The sequence below is a fragment of the Pyrgilauda ruficollis genome, unplaced genomic scaffold (genome assembly GCF_017590135.1).
Source record: "Pyrgilauda ruficollis isolate IOZ18807 unplaced genomic scaffold, ASM1759013v1 scaffold186, whole genome shotgun sequence".
Taxonomy (NCBI): domain Eukaryota; kingdom Metazoa; phylum Chordata; class Aves; order Passeriformes; family Passeridae; genus Pyrgilauda; species Pyrgilauda ruficollis.
Window position 1 is genome coordinate 576,746 of NW_024517651.1, and position 22,963 is coordinate 599,708.

The 22,963-nt window shown below is 49.6% G+C and overlaps 1 protein-coding gene across 1 annotated transcript in view; it reads left to right on the forward strand.

Annotated features, from left to right (window-relative positions):
• GOLM2 (golgi membrane protein 2) overlaps nt 1–17,292 on the forward strand; it is a 17,818-nt gene extending 526 nt beyond the window's left edge. The window contains exons 2-11 of the mRNA XM_041464995.1: nt 2–446; nt 6,145–6,199; nt 7,170–7,272; nt 8,281–8,371; nt 9,214–9,358; nt 9,584–9,664; nt 10,002–10,100; nt 10,699–10,872; nt 13,596–13,763; nt 17,020–17,292. Of these exons, the coding sequence (XP_041320929.1) occupies nt 120–446; nt 6,145–6,199; nt 7,170–7,272; nt 8,281–8,371; nt 9,214–9,358; nt 9,584–9,664; nt 10,002–10,100; nt 10,699–10,872; nt 13,596–13,763; nt 17,020–17,093 (1,317 nt within the window). The 5' untranslated portion in view covers nt 2–119 and the 3' untranslated portion in view covers nt 17,094–17,292. The remainder of the gene's footprint in view (nt 1; nt 447–6,144; nt 6,200–7,169; nt 7,273–8,280; nt 8,372–9,213; nt 9,359–9,583; nt 9,665–10,001; nt 10,101–10,698; nt 10,873–13,595; nt 13,764–17,019) is intronic.
• The last annotated feature ends 5,671 nt before the right edge of the window (nt 17,293–22,963 follow it).

Below are 22,963 nucleotides of genomic sequence, written 5' to 3' on the forward strand. Positions count from 1 at the left end.
CGGGTCATTCCCTCTTCCCCCCCTCAGGATACCCCCTTCCCCTCACATCCCCCCGCACGCTCAGGGCCCCCTGAGCGCCTTCCCCGCTGCGCCTGAAGCCGCCGCCCTCGGCCTCCCCCATGGTGGGGTTCGGGGCGAACCGCCGGGGCGGCCGCCTGCCCTCGCTGGTGCTCGTGGCGCTGCTGGCCGTGATCGCCGTGCTCGCCTTCCACTGCTGGAACGCGGCGTCGCGGCAGGCCCTGCTGCGGGAGGAGCTGGCCGAGCTGCAGAGCCAGGCCCAGCGCACCGAGGTGGCGCGGGGCCGCCTGGAGCGGCGCAACTCGGACCTCCTGGGCAAGGTGGACTCGCACAGGAAGCAGCTGGAGCAGAAGGAGGCGGACTACAGCCACCTGAGCAGCCAGCTGCAGGCCAGGGACGGCCAGGTGAAGAGGTGCGAGGACGGCAAGGTAAGGGCAGGAGGCGGCGGGGGGTCCCGTGCCCCGCGGGGCGGCTCAGCCCGGGGCACTGCCAGTCCTCGCCTGCCCAAGGTGTCCCCGCAGCCTCTGCAGCCCGCGGGTGAACCGAGCTCCCGAGGCTCAGGTTTGGTGCTGCTGGGACAACTGCAGCGCTCTCTGTTTTCTGAAAACGTCCCCAAAAAGAGCTGAAGATGTCCAGTGTGTGTGTGAACAATGAAAATCCCGAGAGATCGCTCGTTTCCAGATGGCTGTTTCAAATTTACTTACTGCTTTTTAGCTGTCTCTGCTGAGAATATTTGATCTTTTGTGATTGTTCAAGAAACCAGATAAAAAAAAACTACAGTTTCAAGGGAAATTAAATCAGTGTGGTGTTCAGTAGCACCCTGAGCTTGCCTCTTGGAATGCCTGGTACAGCACACTCTGATTTTTATGCTGCCAGCGTGTACTTGAGGGAAAAAAACTCAAACAACCCCGCTGCTGACTAACGTGTCATTTTCCTTGGCTTGGAGAAGCCAAGCTCATTGAAAATTCAGCTGGCCCTTTCAGTGGGGGTGGCCTGGGGATTTCTTTTGTTGTGGAATATGAGTGAATGGTTCAACTTTCACTGTTGTGCTTTCATAACCGTCCTGAAGTGGGAAGTTCACGGGGCTCAGCATGCAAGTCCTGCTCAGGGGGCATGTGGGATGTATTTGCATGCAGGTCATCTCTCTGCTCATTGAACATTGAACTGTTCTCACAGCGGGATTTGTGGAAATGCCACACTCTCTAGGTTTATTCTGGCTAGGTTTGTTTTTCTGGCCCTTTCTTATTGCACATTGGATGAGCAGCCTCAGAAAATGCATTGAGTTGTCACAGAAAAAGCTGAATATGTACACGTCACATTCCAGAGTTAGATTCCCTCAAACTGATTAAGTTTGTATTAATGTTTCCTACTGAACCATTAAAATCAAGCCCTTTGTGTGTTCAGCAAACATCTTTTTAATTTCTGTCTCTTCTTAGACTGCAATAAAAATTCCAATTGGATATGATACGGACTCTATGATTTTAAAGGTGTTTTCCAGCCTCAGTGATTCAGGGATTATAAAGCAGTTGGGGTTTAGCCAAGATACTTCCCCTTCTGTCTGCAAAAGGGCAGTCAGCTGGTTTGGTGTGTTAGTGTCAGTGCCTGTGGGTGTAAAACTCCCCTGGCAGGATTCAGGTAAGCTGTCAGGCACAGGTGAGGAAGGATTTCTTCCTGGAAGGGCTGGTCAGGCACTGGAACTGCCCAGGGAGGTTTGGAGTGCCCATCCCTGGAGGTGTCCAGGGAATTCCTGGATGTGGCACTCAGTGCTCTGGGCTGTGACAAGGTGGGGATCAGGTACAAGTTGGGCTGGATGGTCTGGGAGGGCTTTTCCAGCCTCAGGGATTCTGGGATCAGTTACTGGGCTCCATGACAAGGGGTGCTGTTAATGCAAGGAACTGGTATTCTTTTGGAAATCTGTGGTGTGTTCCTGTAGGACACTGGAGGAGGAGATGTAGCTCTGAGCTGGGCGGTGCAGCACTGGTTACTGGAGCTGCTGCTGGCTGCCCCTGCCTGCCCACCCCTCTGCTGTTCCCTGCGATCTGCCTGGCCTTTGGACACTCTGAGTGTGACACTGCACAGGGCAGAGCCAGAGGGCAGCAAGACAAACCTGCCCAGTAAACCTCCCAAATCAAATTTAGTGTTAATTGCCTGTGGTGTGTGCAGTGTGCCTTCCTCCTTTGTTCCAGAAGCTGCCACTGAAGGCCGTGGGAGCTCGTAGCTTTTGAACATCTTCTCTCTTGTGTTCAAAATGTTCAGAGTGCCCTGAGAGGCCAGAAGAGCAGGATTTTATCAAAAGCCAGTGGCTGGCCTTTTTTCCTCCCGTGTAAGCCACTGTCTTTTCTTAGTGGCAACAATGTTTATTTTTTTTCTAAAACCCTTTAAGTGACTCCTTTTAAGGACCGCTGCTTCTCTGAGAGTAGAGAAGAAAGCTTTGTTTTAGGGAATAAAAGTCTGTTACAAGGAAACAGTAGCAGATATAAAGTGTCTGACCAAAAAAGACTTGAATGATAATTTTTTTCCTCTCAAAATAGAATTTCGCAAGTCTGTCTGACCAAACTGCTCCTTACCTGTGATCTTAGTCTGTTTGTGAAATGCAGGAGCTGAAATAAAACCCCAACATTGGTATCAAGTTCAACAAATTCAGGCTCATTTTAAGGAAAACTCGTTTGAAGAGTCTCAGTGTCAGTTCTGCTTTGTGCTCCTTTGTCCTCAGCTGAGGTTCTTTGCCTTGTGGTCACATAAATCAAGTGCCTTTCCCAGTGCTGAGGCAACTCCAGTTTCTGCAGCAGCCTCCTCTTGGCTCAGGGATTTCTGGAGTCAAGGCCAAAGCCTTGGCTCTCCCCTGTGTCCCCTGCTTGTGGAACGAGCCAGTCACACTGCACCAGGGTGTTGTTTGCTTTTGGGAGCAAATATGTGAGTGTGACCCAGTGTCTTGTGTTTAAAAAGAAACAGGAAAACGTGAATTCTTGGGAATTCTCCCCTCCTGCGGTGAGCTCCTGAGGATCTGTTGGACCTTGGAACAAACAAGGAGTTCTCTTATGAAGCGCCCTGTGAGAGGCAAGCAGGGGTAATGCCTACCTTGGAGTTTGGGCAGGTGCTGCATGCACAGGTAGCACCAGCTCCCTGAGTATTCCATGGGTTTTTGGCAGCATGCCCTTGGGGTTTGGGGTTTTTCCATGGCTCAGCGCATCCGTTTGCCGTGAGCGCAGTGAAACGTGGGACTGGCAGGAGTCCGTGCTGGAGATGTTCCAGGTGGCAGGCACCCAGCGTGCACGGAGCACCTCTCATTCCATACCTGCTGCTGGCCCTGCCAGGTGTGGAACACTGCCCTGCCCTCACCTGCTGCCCAGAAGTGCTCGGGATGAACTGCTCAGTCAAACACCCCCAGCAGCAGCTGGCTCTGTTCTTTGTTGCCAAAACTTGGTAACTCCCCAGTTTGCAAAGCTGTAGCTTGACAGCAGCAACTTGGAGTTGTTACATGGCAAGATTCACAACTCAGGATTCACTGGAGGGTTGCCACATGACCATGCATAGGATTTCTGGTGGGTTTTTTTCCTGTGCAGGGCTCATTGGGCTGCAGAGGGTTTATTTTCTCCATCCCAAGTGCTTGGAAAGGCCCTGAGAGCTCAGCAATACAAACAGGTCTAGACTGAAGGAGGATGGGGCCCAGGAAGAGCTGGACCTGTGCCATGGCTCATGGATTGTGGGTTTTGCATGTGTAGGTGGAACAGATCCCATGAATCATAAAAAAGCTTCCTCCTTTTCTGTCCTTCAGATGAGGGACATTTGCTGTCAGCTGAGCTGGTTTGGATATAAATTCTGTCACTTCTCTCTGAAACTCAAAATCACCAAAAGGAAAGATTGTGTGATAAAAGTGCTGCACATTGCCATGCAGCTCCTGCTCACAGACAGCAGCCCTCCCCCAGCCAGGCACATGGTTATGGGATAAGCAAGAGCCAGTGGGAAGGATTTGTGTGTGAGGAATTCTCATAGGTCTGAAAACAGACCCTGCTACTTCCCAGGATCTCCTTTGTTCATAGATTTATTGGGTTCTGGGGAACACCTGCATTAGAGTGGAATATAGGAAAATATGATTATTGCCTGTAGTTTTGCAAGAGGGGGAGATACTTGTTCATTCACCCAACAAATCTCTGGGTGTACCTGCTCCCCTGTCCCCTGTTGGAGGGGGAGCTGGCGCGGCGGGTGCCCAGTGCATGGAGAGGCTTGGTGGTGACTTGTGTTTTCTGCTTCCCTGTGTGTCCCCTTCCCTGAGTGTCCCCACTGCAGAGCCAGTTGTGCATTTGAAGTGAAGCTCTACAAGTCCTACCCAGGCTGGCCCTGATGAGATGTTGCTTTGTGCATCCTGTAAGGGGGCCTTGAATGCCTTGGCTGGCAGAGCATGAGACAAACGTGGCTGTGACGTGCCAGGAGGCTCCTTGAGTATCCCTGTGGGGAGTAATTTTGTCCCTCTTTCAGAGCACTGTGGTCAGAGGGCTCAGGTTACCTAAAGATCACATTCCTGGTGGAATTAATAAATGCTGACAGATTAACTGTGGAGCTGGACTTTTCGGTTATGTTTCAGGATTTGGAAGAAATATGTTCAAGGCCATTTTGTTTATTTTACTGGTTTTTCTGCTCTGTCCCTAGAAATTTAGAGTTCTGCTTGCTTTTTTTTTTTTTTTTGGGAGAAGCCTTGTGAAGCAGCGCTGTGTCCTGTCATAGGTGGGAGCTGTGGTGGTGCCTCTCCAGGCCCTAGAACCCTCTTGGCTTTTGTTTTGGGCATGGGTCAGGATTTGCCTGCGTTCCATGTGCCCTTCTCCAGGGGTGAGGCAGGGTCCTGCAGTGCCCTGCTGGCCGGGACAGCCAGGATCCTGCAGGCTGGCACAAAAGCTCTGCTGCCCAAGGAAGCTCTGCTGTGTGCCCGGAGCTGTGGGATGCTCTGTGTGCCCTGTGCTGCAGGAAAGCACCATCTCTGCAGTTCCTGCATGGCTGGAGAGCCAAGGCAGGAATGCCTGATCATACCCAACGGGACAAAGGGATCAGCCTGCTCACAGTGCCTCTTGTAACAACAAAACCACAGTGGGAAATGCATTTAAATAATGAAGAATTTGATAAAAGGGAAGGCTCAGGTGCAGGGAGGAAGTCCTGAAGGCAGGGCAGTTGTGTTTTGGGGTTTTTTGACAGGAAACAGAGGTCTGACTGACACAGACACTTCAGGGACTATGGGGGGAACTGAAACAGCCCCTGTGTCCAGGTGTGTCCCGTGTATGTCCCACCACGTCCTGGCTGAGTGGCTGTGCTGGCACTGCAGTGTGCTGTTCCCAGAGGTGATGCTGACCTTGTCACCCACGCGTGACAGTCCTGCTCAGCACCTTCCTGCAGTTACCCTCTGTATCACTGTGAAACTGCAAGAAGAACAGCCACAGCCTGAGGGCAGGCAGGGATTTTTACCTGCTTTTTCAGAATATTCCACACCTTAATCTTTCTGCTAGTTCCTGCTGGTTTTTTTTTCTTTATGTAATGACAAAACAAAGCATCTTTACTTCAGGACTTTGTGTACATGCATTTCTTACTTTTGTAACTATTTTTTTCCTTACTAAAAATGCCAAATTAAAAGCTGTTGTTGTTTACTGGTGTGAGATTCCCTCTCAAAATAAAATGTGTGTTAGGATGTTAGATAGCAACACATAAAAGATCTATTTAAATATAACAATTCTATTGTATCATATATCTTAGGTAACAATTGGTTTTGCTGTTGATGCTGTATTTATTTTTATCTACCTGTGCTTTGACATTGGCTGTTTACTGTCCCTCTTGCAATATCAGGATGCAGCATGTTTATTTTAGTCGAGACAATCTAGTTTTTTGATATAAATATGTTCTGGAATTAAAATTTAAGCCTTTGTTAGCAAAGCCTGAACACAATGTTTAGTTTGGTGATGTCACTTACACTCACTAAATACACATTTCTTAGATTTACAGGAACTTAGTGCACGTCACTCTGATAATCCTCTCCATATGCTGGCTTCACCAAGCAAACAGACACACCTGAGTGTTCACAGCCCAAACCCTCCCCAACCTGCTGTATTTATCACCTGTATTTATCCAGCCTTTTCTTCCTTCCAGATGAAGCTGCAGAACAACATCTCGTATCAGATGGCAGACATACATCGGCTAAAGGGTGAGGGATTCATGGCCAACTCATTTGGCAGGCTGAAGTTGTGCATTTTAACTGCCCAGGTGCTGCAGAATGCAGTATAAATGAGGGATGTGGTGATGCTGGAACTCATAATTCCACATTTCTCATCATGTAAAATCTCATTGTGTTTGTTACCTGGTGTGGGTAAGTGCGGAGCTGGCTCTCACTTTGCTGCAGAAAGGATGTGTGTTCTGGCACTGCTGAGTTACAAGACAGTAGAATCATTTCCATGGCCAAACATGAGTTTAGTAGAGTTTGATCAGAAACACTGCTGAGTTAGAAAAGGTCCAGGATGCATATTTGCAGTGCTGTACAGACATGATTATAATGCCTGGGGTGTTGCTGTATTCAGAGCACTTCAGAGTGAGCCGGAACCTGATCAGATCTGAACATGCCTGCACACAACACACATGGGCTCTGCCTGTATCTGTGTAGCTGCAGCTTAAAATAGTACAGAGCTTCATTATTCCTAGCCTGAGGAGCAGGGAGAACTTCTAGAGCAGTTGTGAAGACAGGAAATCCGTGTTGGCTTTACGGTTAGCGGGAAGGTGCCTCCTTTTGTACACTCACTGCCACAAACAGTGTTTGAGCATCCTGCCTGGAGTAACCTGGCAGCACTTCCATGTTACTCAGAGTGACAGAACTGTTCAGGAAATTATGGACATTTCCAGCAGATAAGTGATAAAGTGTTGTGCAAGGTTTCTGAATGCTAAGGTGCAGAAACACTTAGGGAGATTGGCATGGTGTCAGAGGAATTTGTCTCTAACTCATGCTGCCATCTGGCATACGTGAGTAAAGTGGCATCTTCTTCAAATCGGTTTAAGAATCTTTAAAGTATGTCTAGGCATGGAAGTTGAGCAATTTCTTACTTAGCAATATTGGAAATTGTATCTGCCATGGGGCATTTTTTCTTACCTTTCTGTATTCATGCTGGTTTTGCTCTTTTGCCCAGAACAACTGGCAGAGTTACGGCAGGAGTTCATCCGCCAGGAAGATCAGCTGCACGAGTACAAGAAGAACAACACGTACCTGACGAGGAGGCTGGAGTATGACAGGTATGTCCTCAGGAGTGTTGGTAGCTGCAGGCTGGTGTGTGTGAGGGGGACCTGTATTTACTAAAAAGTGCTAATTAATCTTGTGTCTGCTGATTGTCAAACGCGAGTGTGCTCACTTGGTGATGCACCTGAGCTAACTGTTTGACTTTCAAGTTCTTTGTGGTGTTGTAGTCCTTCTCCTAACGTGAGATAGGAGCTAAGGAAAATCTTGACTTAGTGGAATTGTTTTGCATTTTTAAGTCAATGTATTTTTTATAACATGGAGATTTAGCTCATTAACACATGAAGGAGTCTAAAGGACAAGTCCTGTGTCACCAGCATTGCTAATTGCTGCCTTTCTAGCAGTGTAGTTTCATTTGTTTCAGCTGAAAGCACCTTGTGTAGATTAAAATTTTAAGTTGACTTCAGCCCTTTCAGTTGATGATAGAGAAACAGAGAGAACAAGTACTCCTGCTTTGAGGAGTGAGGAAGACTTGAGAAAGTGTTTGAAACTTTTACATACGTAAAGTTCTGTACTATGCTGAGAGTTTGTGGGACACGGGAGTTTTGGTGATTGGGCTGATGTCGTGGCTTGCTGGGGCAGCTGGCTGTGTATTCAGATGGTGTTATTTGAGTTAGGAGCAGTAACTGATAGTGGCACTCGTGCACCTTCTCTGTTGACAGCCAGGAGAGACACATTACTTTCCCAGCGGAATTAATATTTGTGGACAGATTAACTGTGCAGCTTGACCTTTTGGTTGCATTCCAGCTTCTGGAGGAAGTATATTCAAGGCCATTCTCTTTATTTTACTGGTTTTTCGGCTCTGTGCCTATTTTTTTCCAGCTCTACTTTCTTACTGTATTAAGTCCCACTCCATATACATGCCAGGACCAGTCTTCTTGGACAGACTATTCTGGTTATATCTCAGGTCTGGCTTTTTGTGCCACTTCATATTTTTCCCCTTATGTTATTTGTGGGAGAGCAGATCCAACAAATGAAGTGTAACTAATGGTGTGTTTCTCCTCAAGCCTGCAGTGTGGGCAGCAGATCAAGGAAATGAGACTGCAGCATGAAGAGAACATCAAGAAATTAATGGACCAAATTGCTCGGGAACAAAAGGTAATGCCAAAAAAGTTTGTGTTGAACGAGAAGAGCCCAAAGCCTGCTATTTGCCTCAGAGATGTGGAGGCCTGGGACATTTCTTCCCTAAATTTGTGTTCAGCATCCCCCTGAGCAGCCCTAAGTGAGTGTTAGTGTAAGAAATCTGCCTACTGTCTCACTCAGTGGACTGAGCTGGAAGCTGAGGCCAAATTCTTTGCTGTGCTCCAGCCTTGCTCCATGATGTCATTGCTGAGGATTTCAGTTGTTGCCTGTAACATGGATATCTCTCCAGGGTGGGATCTGTGTTCTCACAGCCTTACCCACGTTACTGCAGAGGGAGCCTGAGCTCTGCTGAGGCCTGAGGTGCTAATGTGATGCAAATTGTGATGGTACTGGAATGGTATCAAGGGTGTGATTACATCAAGCAGGCTGCCAGTAGAATTTGGGCCTCTTTCCTGCAAACAGATGCTTAAATTTTGTTTCCTTACTTCATCTATGAACATCTCAAATAATAGGGCAGATTGAGAGCAAGTTTGTCACATCTTTTCTTACAGTCTAGAATTGTTTCAAGGCTCTGACCTGAGGCTTAAGGCTTACCTTAACCTGTTCTTGTTGTGCTTAGCACCCGTGTATGGCAGTAGAAATGTCCTGCAGCTGTGCTGTGTTGAACATTTTCTGTCCAGTTGTGTTTCCAGGTCCCCAGGGACAGCTTTGTGCATAGAGTGCTCTGCTCTTTGCTTTGGTGATCACTGAATTCATAAATGCAGTTTTGCTGACCCAAAGTAATCTCGAATTTGAGGATGTTTATTTTGTAATTTCCAGGGAAGTGTTTAATGTTGTCTCCTTATTTTTTCTAACAGGCCACACAAAAAGTTCAGTCTAGTAAAGACACTGCAGTCAGCCCCAGCAATGGTGACCAGGCAATACCTGAGACCGTTGGAGAGGTGGAAGATAAAGACGTAGTGAAGAATGAGGAGCCTTCAGAACATGTTGCAAATGGCAAAGGTATTTTCTTTTTTGGGCATTTGTGGTAGAGAATGGGCCAGTTGGGTTGCATCCTTTGCCAGCCTCCAGACTGTGCATTTCTCTGAAATAGAAGAAGGAATTGTTTGGCTCAGGTACGTTGATTAGCTGCAGTGATTGTTCTAAATTAGAGCCTTCCACAAGAGGGAAATTCACAGTTCAGACTGAAGGGTTACTAAGGCAGAATATCCTTTTCTTGTCTTGCAGAGAAAATCAAAGCAGGAGGAGATGCAGGCATGCCTGAAATAGAAGATAATGACCCTGCTAAAGCTGAAGATACTCCCACTGGTTAGGAGAAATACTCTTCATTCTTTCACATTTGGGTCTTGGTGGTGTAGATGTTGTGTGTGAGCACCATGTGTTTCACAGTGAGTGCAGACTTTTAAAATCTCTCTGTGGTAATAAAATTCGTGAAGTGTAAAGTCAGATAATTTCTACTGTGCCTTAGAGGTTTGAATTCTCAGAATGGAATGTTTTGGATAATGCCCCTCCTGGAATCTTACCTTTTATATTTTCATTAAGGAAGTGATAAAAAAACCAGAAGTTTACAGGATTGTTAGAGCAAGACCAGGTAAATAGTGTGTTTGTTTCACGTTAATGCTTTTGTCCCTGTGTTCTGTTTTAGCTTTAAAGAGGCCCCTTATTTCAGCTCCTAAAAGTGAAGGTCATCAGCCTGTTATCAATCTTCCAACCGAACAGCCCCATGCTCCAAACCTGGCACCAGGTAAAATTCCTGTTAGCAGGTGATGAGGCAATATTTTGGTTACAAGAAGAAAACCAGGGATAAATTCCTGTAAGATCCAAGGCTGCATTTTTACGTGGCTGAGGCACTTGGGCTGCTATTGTATGACCTCTTCTTGTACCCTCCAAACCAATAATTTCTGAGCCTTTTGACCAATGACAACTGAATTAGAGTTAGAAGTTTGAAAGATAAATGCTTCAAGTGGACAGAGAAATTTCAATGAGTGTTGCTCCTTAGGGTACTAATTAGGGCTGCACCACCCCCTCAGGGTTGGTTGTTGATCTCTTGGTAGCCACAATCAGATGTTCCTGTCGCCTGCCCAGTGTCCTCCTGTCCCTGGGAGCAGCTCACTTGAGGGTGGCGTGGAGAAGGTTTAGGATGTGAGAACTTAAAGTCTTGCAGTGAAAGGGTTTGGAGGAATTGCAGTTAAAAGAGAGACAAACCCAAAGAAAATGAACTCTGTGCTTGATCAAGTCACTTTAAGGTCAGAGAATATCAAGTGATGGCTGCACTGCGGGTGGCTTGTTCCAGTCCTGTCCTGCTAAAATTCCGAGTGTAACTTCCCATTCCAACATTGCAGGTTTGCCCAGTGACAGCGATGGAAACGCTGACATTGCCAAGCAGATCCCTCCAAATTCTCTCCAGCACTTGAATTTTGAAGAAAATGTGGAAACCCAGAAAGAGCACAAGATTGAGCCAGACCAGATAAAAATCCCAAAGAGCCGAGTTAGCGACTTGCAGAAGATTAAGCAAAGTAAGTTGGCCAATATCACACTTTAATATGTGAAAAAAAATCCCTTCATTTTTTATCTGTGTAAGTACCTGTCTGGAAAAAGGGGACCATTGCAGAGGATGGCTTTGAAGAGGGAGCCTGAGAAGGAATATAATGTGTTCCTGGAAAAAAGATAGGCTTTAATGTGTTACTTTTCACGTGTACCTTCAGTTAATTTTAAAAAATTATTTCCTTATCGGACTTTAAGATGTTTTTGGAAATTACTGCACGGTTAAATTGCTTAAGTCAGAACTTTGATACATGCAGGATGCTGAGTTACTCACTTTATTACTTGACTTCAGTACACTTTTTGGACAATATTGTAGGAATTCAGTCAAAAGTGAAAAAACTTTGGTTGTTTCAATATCACTCATAGACCTTTGTGATGGAGCAGGGCCAAGTGTACTACAAATTGTCACAGAACCTGGGCAGGCCTGGCTTCCACTCTGTGTATCCTGAGGTGTGCAAGGCTTGTTGTTTCATCAAAGCAGCTTCTGGAAGAAACTTCTGGAGTGAGAAAGCTTCTAATTTGTTATTGGGCTGTCTCTCTTCCCTGGTCACAGATTAAATGGTGGGGGATAGTTGGAGCTGGGAAGAAAATGTCTCCATTGTGGGCTGTGAGGGGGTACCTGAGAGTCAGGAATTGTCCCCAGTTAGTCTCTTCCCTTTGCTCCTTCATATTTGGAATAACTCTGGTTGTAGGTTTTAACGGTGCAGTGAGGGAGAGACTTTATCACGGAAGGAAACAGCTGATCCAGGTTTGTGTAAGGGTCTGTCCTGATGGTCAGTGGCTGTTCAGAGAGGTCCATTGGTGACAAACTCACCCCTGGTATGGAGGAGCCCAGCTGTGACACAGCTCTGCAGCTCCCAGCGTGGGCAGGGGCCTGGCTGGTGCTGGTGACTGCGGGCTGTGAGGCAGAGGGTGCAGAGTGGGACTGTTCAGCCTGGAGGAGAGAAGAGCCTGGGGAGACCTTAGAGTGCCTAAAGGGGCTCCAAGAGAGCTGGAGAGGGACTGGGACACGGGATGGAGGGACAGGACACAGGGAATGGATCCCACTGCCAGAGGGCAGGGATGGGTGGGGTATTGGGAAGGGATTGTTTCCTCTGAGGGTCACAAAGACTGGGATGGAATTCCCTTAGCAGCTGTGGCTACCCCTGGATCCCTGGAGGTGTCCAAGGCCAGGTTGGACGGGGCTTGGAGCACCCTGGGACAGCAGGAGGTGTCCCTGCCATGGCAGGGGTGGCACTGGACGGGCTCACCAGCCTGACTGTGCTCCCTGAGCTCAGTCTGTAGCCTTTGTGGGCCTGCTGCATTTCCTGGGATCTCTTCATCAACTTCAACCTTTCCTTCTGTCAACTTCAATCCGTTCAGTGCTCGTTTGTCACAGTGTCTCTGGCTATCCATGGGCTGGTTCTGCTGGAAGTTGGGTACATGCCCTTGTCTTCCATGGCTTAGTTTGGGTTTAACCAGTGCAAATCCCACTGGCCTACCTGGGTTTTGTATGTAATGCAGTGTCAAAAATACCTACGGAATCACTCCATTAGACATGAGCAGGCATGAATAATGTATGGAACTTTGGATTTCTAAACAGATTGTGGGTATTTTTCTTGCTTGTTTTATGAAAATACCTGAAACTGGTGACCCTGGACATTTGAGCTGTGCTAGGTGTGATTCTGCTGCTTTTCCCCCATACAGAGAAGCAGGATGCTACTGCTTCTGTCCTGGTTTTTACATACACGTTGTTTTAGGGGATAATTTTACTTCTATATCTGTCCATTTTTAATCCTGATGTTGAAATCATTCTCCAGTTTTACTTCTCCATTAGCTGCTTGTACTGGGAATCATCACCTGCCCTGACAGCCTTGGTGCCCAGTGTGTAAGAATTGTATCACACTTTAATCCCATTTTTCCCATTTATACACAGTCTTCTAGGCCAGTGAGCTCTGCAGACTCAGAGCTGTTTCCCTCCAGCACTGGGCTGGAGGAGATCTCCCTGTATCCCATTAAACACCAGCTCTGAGCTGACATCACACCAGTAATCTCTCGTGTGCCTGGGTGATTGCCTGCTCATTCCGTATTTCCAGCTGATTCCTGTTTTTCTCATGCATTGTTTCAGGATCTGAAACCACTCTTAATTTTCTGTTGAGAGATGGAAATACTGGATCTGGGGCATTTTGGAGACGGTTAAAGCTTGCTAGGGAAGCAGTGTAAAGCCAGCTAGAGTTTCCAAGCTGAGCAGTGAGGGCGGGCCTGTGCTGGGCTCCCTCCTGTGCCAGCAGGGCACCCTCTGCAGGCACTGCCGGGCACCAGGGCAGCGTTGGCTGGCTCCAGGGTGTGCAAAATGCCAGGCCTCAGCTGAAGTGGGTACTGACCCTTCCAAAAGTGAGTGCTCTTGTGCTTTTTGAGGAATCTTGTCTTGGTGCCTGTGGGCAATCCGAGGTGGAGCTGTTTGGGCGCTCACTCAGCCCTTCCTGAGGAGAGAGGAGTGTGGGACAGTCAGGTGCCACGAGGGTGACACAGAGGTGTCACCTGCACGGAGGTGCTCCTTGTTCAACCCCTGCCCCAGCCCTCTCCCTTCTCCCCCCTTTCTCTCCAGCTGGATCTACCACAGACCCCGACTGCCTCCACCTGCGATCTGCTCTCGTGTAGGATCTCCCTGTTTCTTTGCTCTCTGCTGCTGACTCACTCCTTTCCTACTCCACAGGCCGGTTCTTTGATGAGAATGAATCCCCTGTGGACCCGCAGCAGGGTTCTAAACTGGCAGATTATAATGGGGATGATGGGAACGTGGGTGAGTATGAGGCAGACAAACAGGCTGAGCTGGCTTACAATGAGGAAGAGGATGGTGATGGTGGAGAAGAAGACGTCCAAGGTGAGCTTGGGCCTTACCTCCATCCCATTGTGATAAATCCATGCTGAATTCCTTGTTGAATTTGTGTAAAGCCTCTCTGGTTTAGCTGATCACAAATTGCTCAGACAGAACAAACAAGCTTGAAATTTGGTCTCACTCTCTGTGGGGCAGCAACAGTGCAAGTCTTGAGAGACAGGGTTTTGGCACCTTACTGCAGTTGTCTATAGCTCCTGCTAGGAAAAGCAAAACTCTAAATTCCAGAGATGGTTTTAGCCAAACCCCCAGCTCTGGCCCCTGGCTGGGTGGGCTTTGGGCCTTGACATTCCTAAATTGTCAAATAGAGGAATGAAGTGGTTCAACTCCTGCTCTTGTCACACCTGCCTGGAACTGGTGTGCAGTGAGGCCTCGGGTGGTGATTCCAGGTGTCACTTTTGTGCATTATACACAGATTCAACAGGCTTGTGGTGTTCTGCTAACCCACCCCAGAGCTCCTGATCCAGTGCTGCCTAACACCTGTGTGTGCATGGCCATTCCCTGTCCTGCATGCAGCTCCTGCATCGCCTCCCTCGCTTGCCTCTGCCTGCCTTGTCTGCCTTCTCCATCCAGCTCTTGGGGGATACTTGGGACAGACCTGCATGTCTGTAGGGCGAGAATGTTGGGTAAACATAGAGATTATTTCCAGTTAAATGGAAGTGTAAAATAAAGAGGGGGAAAAATAGGAAGTGGGACAAAAATCCTACAGGTTCCTTGATTTTGACCCTCATAATATTATAAGTTATATAAGTTAGTAAGTTTTTAGGTGGAGGTTTTTCAGGCACTGTATTTAATTGGCATCTAAGCAAAATGAATGGGCAAAGCCAGTAGAAAGCAGCTGACTGTGTGAGCATGCAGCTAAGTGCAGTGTCAGCAGGCTGTGCTGGGCTGCCAGTTTGAAACTCGTGCACAAGTAAAGGCATAGGATGGACCAGAACCTGTGGCCATTGATTAACTTGCTAATGAACTGCAGTGCTGCTCCAGCTGCAGCCTGTTGTGTGCCCCTTGTGCTCAGGACTCGCAGGGGGCTTGGTGTCACACCTGCCCCTCTGGCGGGTGGTCCCTGGGCTGGCAGCTGCACAAGGGCACAGGGGCATGCAGAGCGGCCTGGTCCAGTAGCAAATGTCCCTTCCTGTGGCACTTTCCTGTCCGTGCTGGGGCCATGGGAGCCATGCTCCTGATGGTGCTGGGCTGCTGTGGGCAGGGAGTGCAGGGTCTCCTGTGTGTCCCCGAGCCCTCAGTGGGTCCAGCTCCTTGCTGCAGTAGTTCCTTACCTGGGCCTCGGGATGCAGCTCTGGAGCTTGTAACTGCAGCTGAGTCTGTGCTGGCTGGTGCCATCTGCCTCGCTCAGCCTGGGTGCTCTGGACAAGCCTTGCTGTGAAGAAATGTTCCCAATATCCAACCTGACCTTCCCCTGGCACAGCCGGGGGCCGTTTCCTCTTGTCCTTCCCTTGTTCCCTGGCAGCAGAGCCAGACCGTAGGTGGCTGCCACACGGTGCAGGGATGCAGCACCCTGTCCCTGTCCCTGTCCCCATCCCACAGAGCTCTCATTGCCCCTCTGTGCTGCTCCATCCGTGTGAGCACCTGGCTGTGGGGCCTTCACCGGGGAGCTGGCGGCTCAGGCAGCAGGGGTGCCATGAACAGCTGCAGTGACAAGGGCAGCATTCCCCAGTGCCACTTGGGAAAGAGTGGGCGTGGTGCAGCTCTAAGTGGTGGGAAAATGTGAAACCCCAGAGTCTGGGCTTGTGTAACTTGCAGTGTGAGTGGTATTTGAAAAAACAGCTCTGACTGACAGTGACCCCATCAAACATTTCCCTTCCAGGTGGGGTCCCTGCAAGGTCCCTGCTCTGGTGGCTTGGGATTTGAAGTTGGGAAAGGTCCTTCTCCTGATGAACCCCTCTTTGTCTCTGTATAGACAGACTGGATTAAGAGCTGGTAGTTGGGGTTAAAGGGTGACTTCTAGAAGCTTCTTCTTGCGGGTTGGTCTGAGCAGATGTGTTGCTACCTCAAACCACATTTCCCAAGCTTTGTTCTGTTGTTCCTTAATAACTTGTCGTGTTGGCTTGAGCTGTGATTTAAGTGTGGCTGGTGGAGCTTCCAGAGGCAGTATTCCAGAAAGAGTGGCTGCCTCAGGCTTTATACTGATTTGTCTGCAGGGCAGGAGAGGCCAGAATGGGGGGGGTTGAAGGGAGGGTGGTTATAATTGTTTAGGGAGGGGAAAAAAGGAACAAGAATTTCTGTCTAAAAACTGTCAGGTAAACATCACCCGGGTCTACATCAGGCTGAACAAAGCTGTGGCATGTGCCACAAAGCCACTGGATTCCACGTGGTTTCTCCTGCCTCTAGGAATGTGCAGGCTTAGATTGAAATTGTCCAGGGGAAATGGCCAGATTGGGGGATGTTCTTGGGGCAGGGCAGCACCCAGCCTGGTTCCTCCCCTCAGGCACCTGCTGAAGGGCAAGGGGGTGTTTGAAGGTGGCAGCTTCTCAAATGTCTGTTAGTGGTGGCTGGATGGTGGAGGGGGAGTAACTCCAGGACGTCCAGGTGCTGTGGTGGCACTTTCTTACGGAACAAACCTGTGTCATGCAGGTGAACTCCTGCCTTTTGCTGCTGGGGCAGCCCCTCAGGCCCCTGCCTGGCTCCCGGGGTGCTGGGTGTGAAGGTGTGGAGAGTTCCAGGCAGCTCGGCAGCCAGTGGAGGATGGGGCAGCTCAACTTGGATTTCCTTTGCTGTGAACAAGAGTCTTTCCTGATAGAAAGGAATAGCTCTGAGGTGCAGGAAAAGCTTATTAGTTGGAACAAATGGAAGTTGTAGGGTTTTTCACTTTTTGAGGGAAGGAGGCCCTTGGTAAGGAAGGGGTGCCAGTGACTTCCCTGTGCTAGTCCCTGAGCTTCCCACCCTCTGTGAATGGTGTCAGCTCTGGGCATGGGACTTTGAGCAAGAGCTGGGTTTAGTGGTGGAGTTTGAAAGCTTGGTAGGCAGTCTCAAAGCCAGCAGCTGGTGTGACAGTGCTGCAGGGTCTGCAGTCAGGCAGTCTGTGAGGTGGGGCTGCCCTGCAGCCAGAGATCCCCCTGGAGCACTGACAGCTGGGCTGGACACATCCTGTCACCAGCCCTGGCCAGCTCAGGGCTGTGCCCTTTAGCAGCATGTCCTGGGAACTGTACTTTGGTATTTTTTCGGTGATACCACATCAGATCTGATCTGAGGATTTTAATTGTGATCTAATGACAATCTGTAATTGCAGATGATGAGGAGCGAGACCTGCAGAACGACCTGGGGGACTACAGCAAGTCCCGCCTCAGCGAGGGGGTCCTGTAGGCCCCGGGCACAGAGAGCTCAACCCAGGAACCTGAGGTGCTGCAAAACTGGACCTGTTTTACTCCAGTGTTTCCTGCTTCCAGGGAAGCTGAGGATCAAGTGCCGAGAGTGCTCAGCAGCAGGAGGAGAGGACCCCCTCTGTACATATGTACATATTTGTACTGTTGCAGGTTGTATTAAACCCACATCTTTGCTGTTACATGGAGCTGGTTACTCAGCCTGGTCCTGTAATAATCTCTACACTTAAACCCAGTCTATAAACACAGGCTGAACTGTTTCTGCCACTTAGAACACTTGGAACCTGGAGAACTTGTACAGTTTGTACCTGATGTAACAAAGCCACTGTGGAAGCCATGTACAGCCAAGAACTCCTTTTCTACAGTCCCACCTGTGTGGCAGAGCTGCTGCTCCCGAGTGCTGGGGTTTGTACAGCAGTGAGAATGGAATGTCAGATGGACTGGGAACTGAATGGTTCAATAACTGCTCCTTCCTCACTGCAGCCCAGCACCACACTCCCCTGAACTCCTGTACAGTGACCACATCTCATAGCTAGAGCTGCAAATCTGTAGTAGGACTTGAATAATTCGATACATCCCAAAAAAGTTGTGCAACTAATAGCTTGACTTAAAAGGTGATATAAATAATTTGCAGCTTGTAGGAAATCTTTGTGTTAAAGAGGGTGTGTCAGTGAGAGACATGTCTCCAGCAGCTGTGTCAGCCCCTCAATGGAAGGACCAGCCCTAGCCCAGGTGAACACGCTGTGGGTGCTGGTGTGCTGTCCCAGAGTGTCCATCCCACTCCAGCCACTCCAGTTCATTTCCAGTTTGCTGCCCTGATCCTGAACACCCAGCACATCCCACGGTTTGGTTTTCTCCATCAGATCTGTAAGTCAGACCCTTTTCTGTATTCTGTGGAGACGATTCCATTGCTCTGCAGTGGTGGGAATGAAGGGGATTGTCCCCCCTGCTCCCCCAAGGGCTCCTGTGGACACAGGTTGATGGCCCTGGTGAGGGTGATTGAACTCATCCCCGTGCTCTGGTGCTGGGCTGAAGGGGTCAGGTTTGCTCCTTGCCAGCTCAGCGAACCTCTTAAATAAAGTTCAATGCTTGTACAATTATGTTATGGGTTTTTAAGACAGTTTATTATTATTTCCAGTGTCAATGGCAAAAAAAATTCTCCCCAGTTTCGCATTTAAAAAAGTGGAAGTCCAGCTCAGTGCTACTGTCTCCAAAGTAGTGCAGCATCCTACAGCACAGCCTGGGGAGACCCCTAAACAGAGAGCTACTTGTGAAATGTTGTGATGAAACCATTCTGCACTCACAGCCTCAGCTGCTTTTCCCTTCCCTGCCCATCAACAGTAGCCTCTCTTGTGCTCCTGTGCTGAAGGTGGGTTGCTTCATGTTTCTCCTCTTTTTCTTGCATTCCATGTTTTCTCTTTTTTCCTCTTTCCGTCCAAGTGATTACTCTGCTTCACCCTTGTGCAGCTGCACCTAGAGCATTGTGTTTATTTCTGGGCTCCACAGCTCAGGAAAGAGAAGGGGCTACTGGTGAGGGTCCAGGCCACCAAGATGATGAAGGAGCACCTCTCCAAGCAGGAGGTGCAGAGTCGTGGGCTCACAGCTGTGTCTGCAGCCGGGCTGTGCAGCGCTCCCAGCACTGAGGAGAGTGAGAAACCAGCTCGGGTTTGTTTTGAAAATGCTGTTCCGACATCCCTGTGCCATTTGTGTGGAGCCGGCTCCCGTTGCCATGGCAATGGCAGCACAGACAACGCTGACAGATCTCGAGCAGCTGCTTCCCTCAGCACCCAGCGAGACTGGGAATCAAACTGGCTCTCACATCCCGGGCCCACAGCAGAAATCCAACAAAGCCTCTTCCCACCACGGCCAGCCCACATTTTAACCAGTACACCCAGGTAGCCCCAGCAGCACACCCAGTCCTGGGTCTGAGGCTCCAGTTCTAAATCCCTCTGGATCCACGTGGCAATGCATTTCAAACAAGGAGCAGGGAGCTGAAATTCGACTGCCAAGGCTGAGGGATGAGCTCAGGCAGTGTCAGAAATGCAGGCACCTCCACCCAGCAGCCAGAGAAGGAACTCCAGTTACTCCAGCCAGTCCTAGCTGCCCAGTTTTGGAGGTTTTCAGCAAACAGACTCTGCCAAAGCTTTCCAGAAGTCACATGGATCCCAGAAAAACAAAGAATCACTGGTGAACCCATTTTAATTTCAAAATGAGGCAAACCAAACTGATGGGTAGGATGTTGCCAAAAGGTCAAACCCAGTTCTGGATGAAACAAACCCTCGTATTTTTCAGCATTTTAATAGCCACAAAGAGCTCAAGATACTTTGAAGTGACAGGAAACAAACAGACACAAGATAATGGTTTGTGGATTTTATTAAATGCTGTCATTTTACGTTTTCATATATGCAAACCCAGCAACGGTGGGAAATCCAAAGCCTGCAGGACAGAAGAGCTGGTGAGCGAGTGTTCTGCAGTAGTACATACAGAAAGTACAAAAGGTTTTCTTCTCTATAAATCTGTTTACTACCTCTGTTTACAGTTTGCACGCTGGACTGAACAATACTTATTCATGTGGTGGTTTTGGAGGTCCTGAGCTCTCAGCAGGACCCATTTCCCTGTACACACACATCTCTGAAGAAATTCCCTATCTGAAAACTTTCTCCTTTATCCCTGTTAAGGAGAATTTCCACATGCCATAAATGTCAGCTGCAATTTCAGTAACCAGCTGAAGTAACCTGGGACCCTTCCTTGAGGAGACAGACCAAAACAGTTGACAGGATCAAATCTTTCTGCAATGAACTAGAAAATGTGAGATTAGGCACTATAAGGAGGAGCAGTGTCCTGCTGTTCCAGCTGGCTCCAGCACCGAGACCAGATTTCTGTAGTTTAAATAAAACAGGAAAACAAACCCACAGAACCAACCGGGGCCATCTCTCACTCTATTTATGAGAGAGCAGTGGAATTTTCAAGCCAGCCAGAAACAGAGTAATGATATTTATGCCTGAACATTTTTATGCCAATATAGAAACCATAATACTCCAATTCCTCGATCTGTGTGCAACCCTGTGTAGCCACACTGGGATTACTGGGATGGATAATCTACAGTTCAGCTTCCCAAAGCTGGGTTTGACTGCTGGTGGCAGTGCATTTGCATCCCTGGAGGAATGCCTCATGCCACTCTCCAGTGCTGCACTGTGCCAGATCAAACACAAGGCTCATTCCCGTGTGTTTCTGCGGGGTTTGGGAGCAGATGAATCCCTGCTGCTGTCAGCTGGAGTGTCTGCAGTGAGAACAGCGAGTCTGGAGCTGCTGCTGGACAGACTGGCTCCCAGACGCCGGGGATGGAGCAGCAGCACAGCCTGGGAGCTGCTTCTCTCAGCTCTGGTCACCAATCCAATGGAATCGATCCCTTCAGAAAGGCAACAGGGACAGCAAACACCGGAAATGGGCAATAGTAACATATAAACCCAAAGAAGACTCCTGAATTTGCTGAGAAGTGCCAGATGCTGAAGTTAAACTGAAAGTGGAACTGGAATAAACCCCACCCAGCCCTGAGCTGCAGATGCTGCAAAAACCGGCCCCACATGAGCTCTGCTCACTCTGGAGCACATCACTTTATATGGTACATAAACACAGAGCTAAGGGCTCTGCAAGGCTCAGGGGACAGAGTTGGGAGGAAATCCTAAACTCTGAGGAACAGCCTTCAAGGAGCAGCTGGGATCCCACTGCAGGAATGGGCAGTGGTCTGACAAGTGCACATTTCCCCTCCAGTGTCTCTGTGAAGCAAACGTGCTCCTTGACTGTCTCAGGAGCCCAGATCCTCTGGCCAGGGGAAGCCCACTGCTGCCAGCTCAGCCTGTTCTTTGGCCCAAACACACACACTCCGAGCTCTGAAGGCCCCGTGTGCCAACACAGGGTTTTCACACTGCCCACACAGGGCTGAGGCCGTGCTCCGTGGGGAGCAGGGTACAGCAGGGGACCTCTGAACTCCTCCCTGCACAGCAACACCATCAGCAAGATGATTTGCCATATTCCCTTTCCTGCCAGTCCAGCCCTTTCTCCCTAATTCAGCACCAGGGAACTCCAGGACAGCACAAGGCACTGCGAAAAACAAATTTTGATATCCTGTTACACAGAAAAGGGCAGTTCTCATTGCAATAAAGATCAGTTTGAACCTGAGTCACATGTTTAATCTCTTGTCAGTGTTTTTGGCCGTGCTGGTGCTCACACAAATACCTGCTTGCTTTGAATCTTGCTGGATCAGCTCCTCTGGCCGCTCATTTCATTTTAATTACATGGCTTGAGAGGGTATTTCCACCCACCATTTCCCAAAACTCCCACTTTCTAAGTATCAGCGACTGTCCTTTTGGGGTAACAGTGTGAGACATCACACAGTTATCCTGCCATACAGGTTCCTCCTCAGGGACTGCCAAACCATCTTAATGAGGCTCTAACATGCCCAAACTAACCTTTTTCACAGCTGATCATTCACAAAATATTCACAAGAAATACTTGAATGGAATTCTAAAGGAATATGGTTCCCTGTTCTGAATGAGTTTCCACTGTTTCTACTACCTCTTTTCTATGGTAAAATTAGCTTTATAGTGTAAAGACAGACTAGTAGAGTCCAGTGACAATTCTAAAACAAATCTTGGCTTCACAGCAGCAGATGTACTTCTCTTTAACAAGCCAATAAATATTTTAGGTGACTAGAGAGCTGGGACTTCTATAATCTGATCCACGTTCAAAAGCCAAGCAGGGAGTCAACAGGTACCAGGAAACACAACACCCGTGTAAGATTCTTCATGCTAAATTAGAGGATGCCAGATACTCCTGTAAAAACCTTCCACTCTGGGCAGTACCTTGAGATGTTCTCCTGTCATAACACAGGTGAACCCGAGAACTGATTTCTGTTACGAAGACTGGTCAGTAGAAGTGATCATCAAGAGAAAAATTAAGATACCCAAGTTCAGTAGCACTGAGATGAGAAACGTAACCTCACTACATGCTCCTATACTGCAAGAGATGGCCAAGCTGCTTCATTAAGCCCTTCAAATAATAAAGCACGCAGCATCCTGAGCATTTCCCACACAAAGAGACTGCCTAGAAAAAAAAAAGAGAAAGCGAAAATAAAACTTCACAACACACTCCACAGGCGACTTAAAACAGCAACCGAAACCGCAAGCCAGCGCTGCCCTACGCTTCGGGAATGGGACGGAGGGCGAGCCGGCCGGGAGCCGGGGAGCGGCCGGCGGTGCCCAGGGGAGCGCGGGGAGGGGCGGCCAGAGGGGGGCTGCGCTGTCCGCCCGTCCGTCCGTCCGCCCGTCCGTCCGCGCCGAGTCCTGCCGGCGCTGCCGCTGCTCCCGGGGAGCGCCGGAAGGGCCGGGAGCCGCGGGCAGGGCCGGGAGCCGCGGGCAGGGCCGGGAGCCGCGGGCAGGGCCGGGACTCGCTCCCGCTCGCCGCCGGCCGCCGGCCCCCGCCCCGCTCGCGCCCCCCTCAGAGCTCCCCCTCTCCCTTCTCCCCTCACCTCCCGGCTCGGCGCCTCGGCCCGGCCCGGCGTCAGGACACCGGAGCGACCGCGCCTCCTCCGCCGAGCACCGCGGGCGCTGGGCACCGCTGCCGGTCCCTCTCCCGCCGGCTCCGGCGCCGCCGCCGCGCCAGGCCCCGCTCCCTCCTTCCCGGCCTGCCCCGGCCCGGCCCCCTCCCCCGGCCGGGCGCGCCTGCGCGGCGGCCCCGCTGCCATCCGGGTCCCTCGGTGCGGTGCAGCGGGTCGGTAGGCGGGAAATGGCGACTGAGCGCTGAGCGCCGAGCGCCCGGAGCGCGGACCCGCCGCCGCCGCCTGCCCCCTCCGCC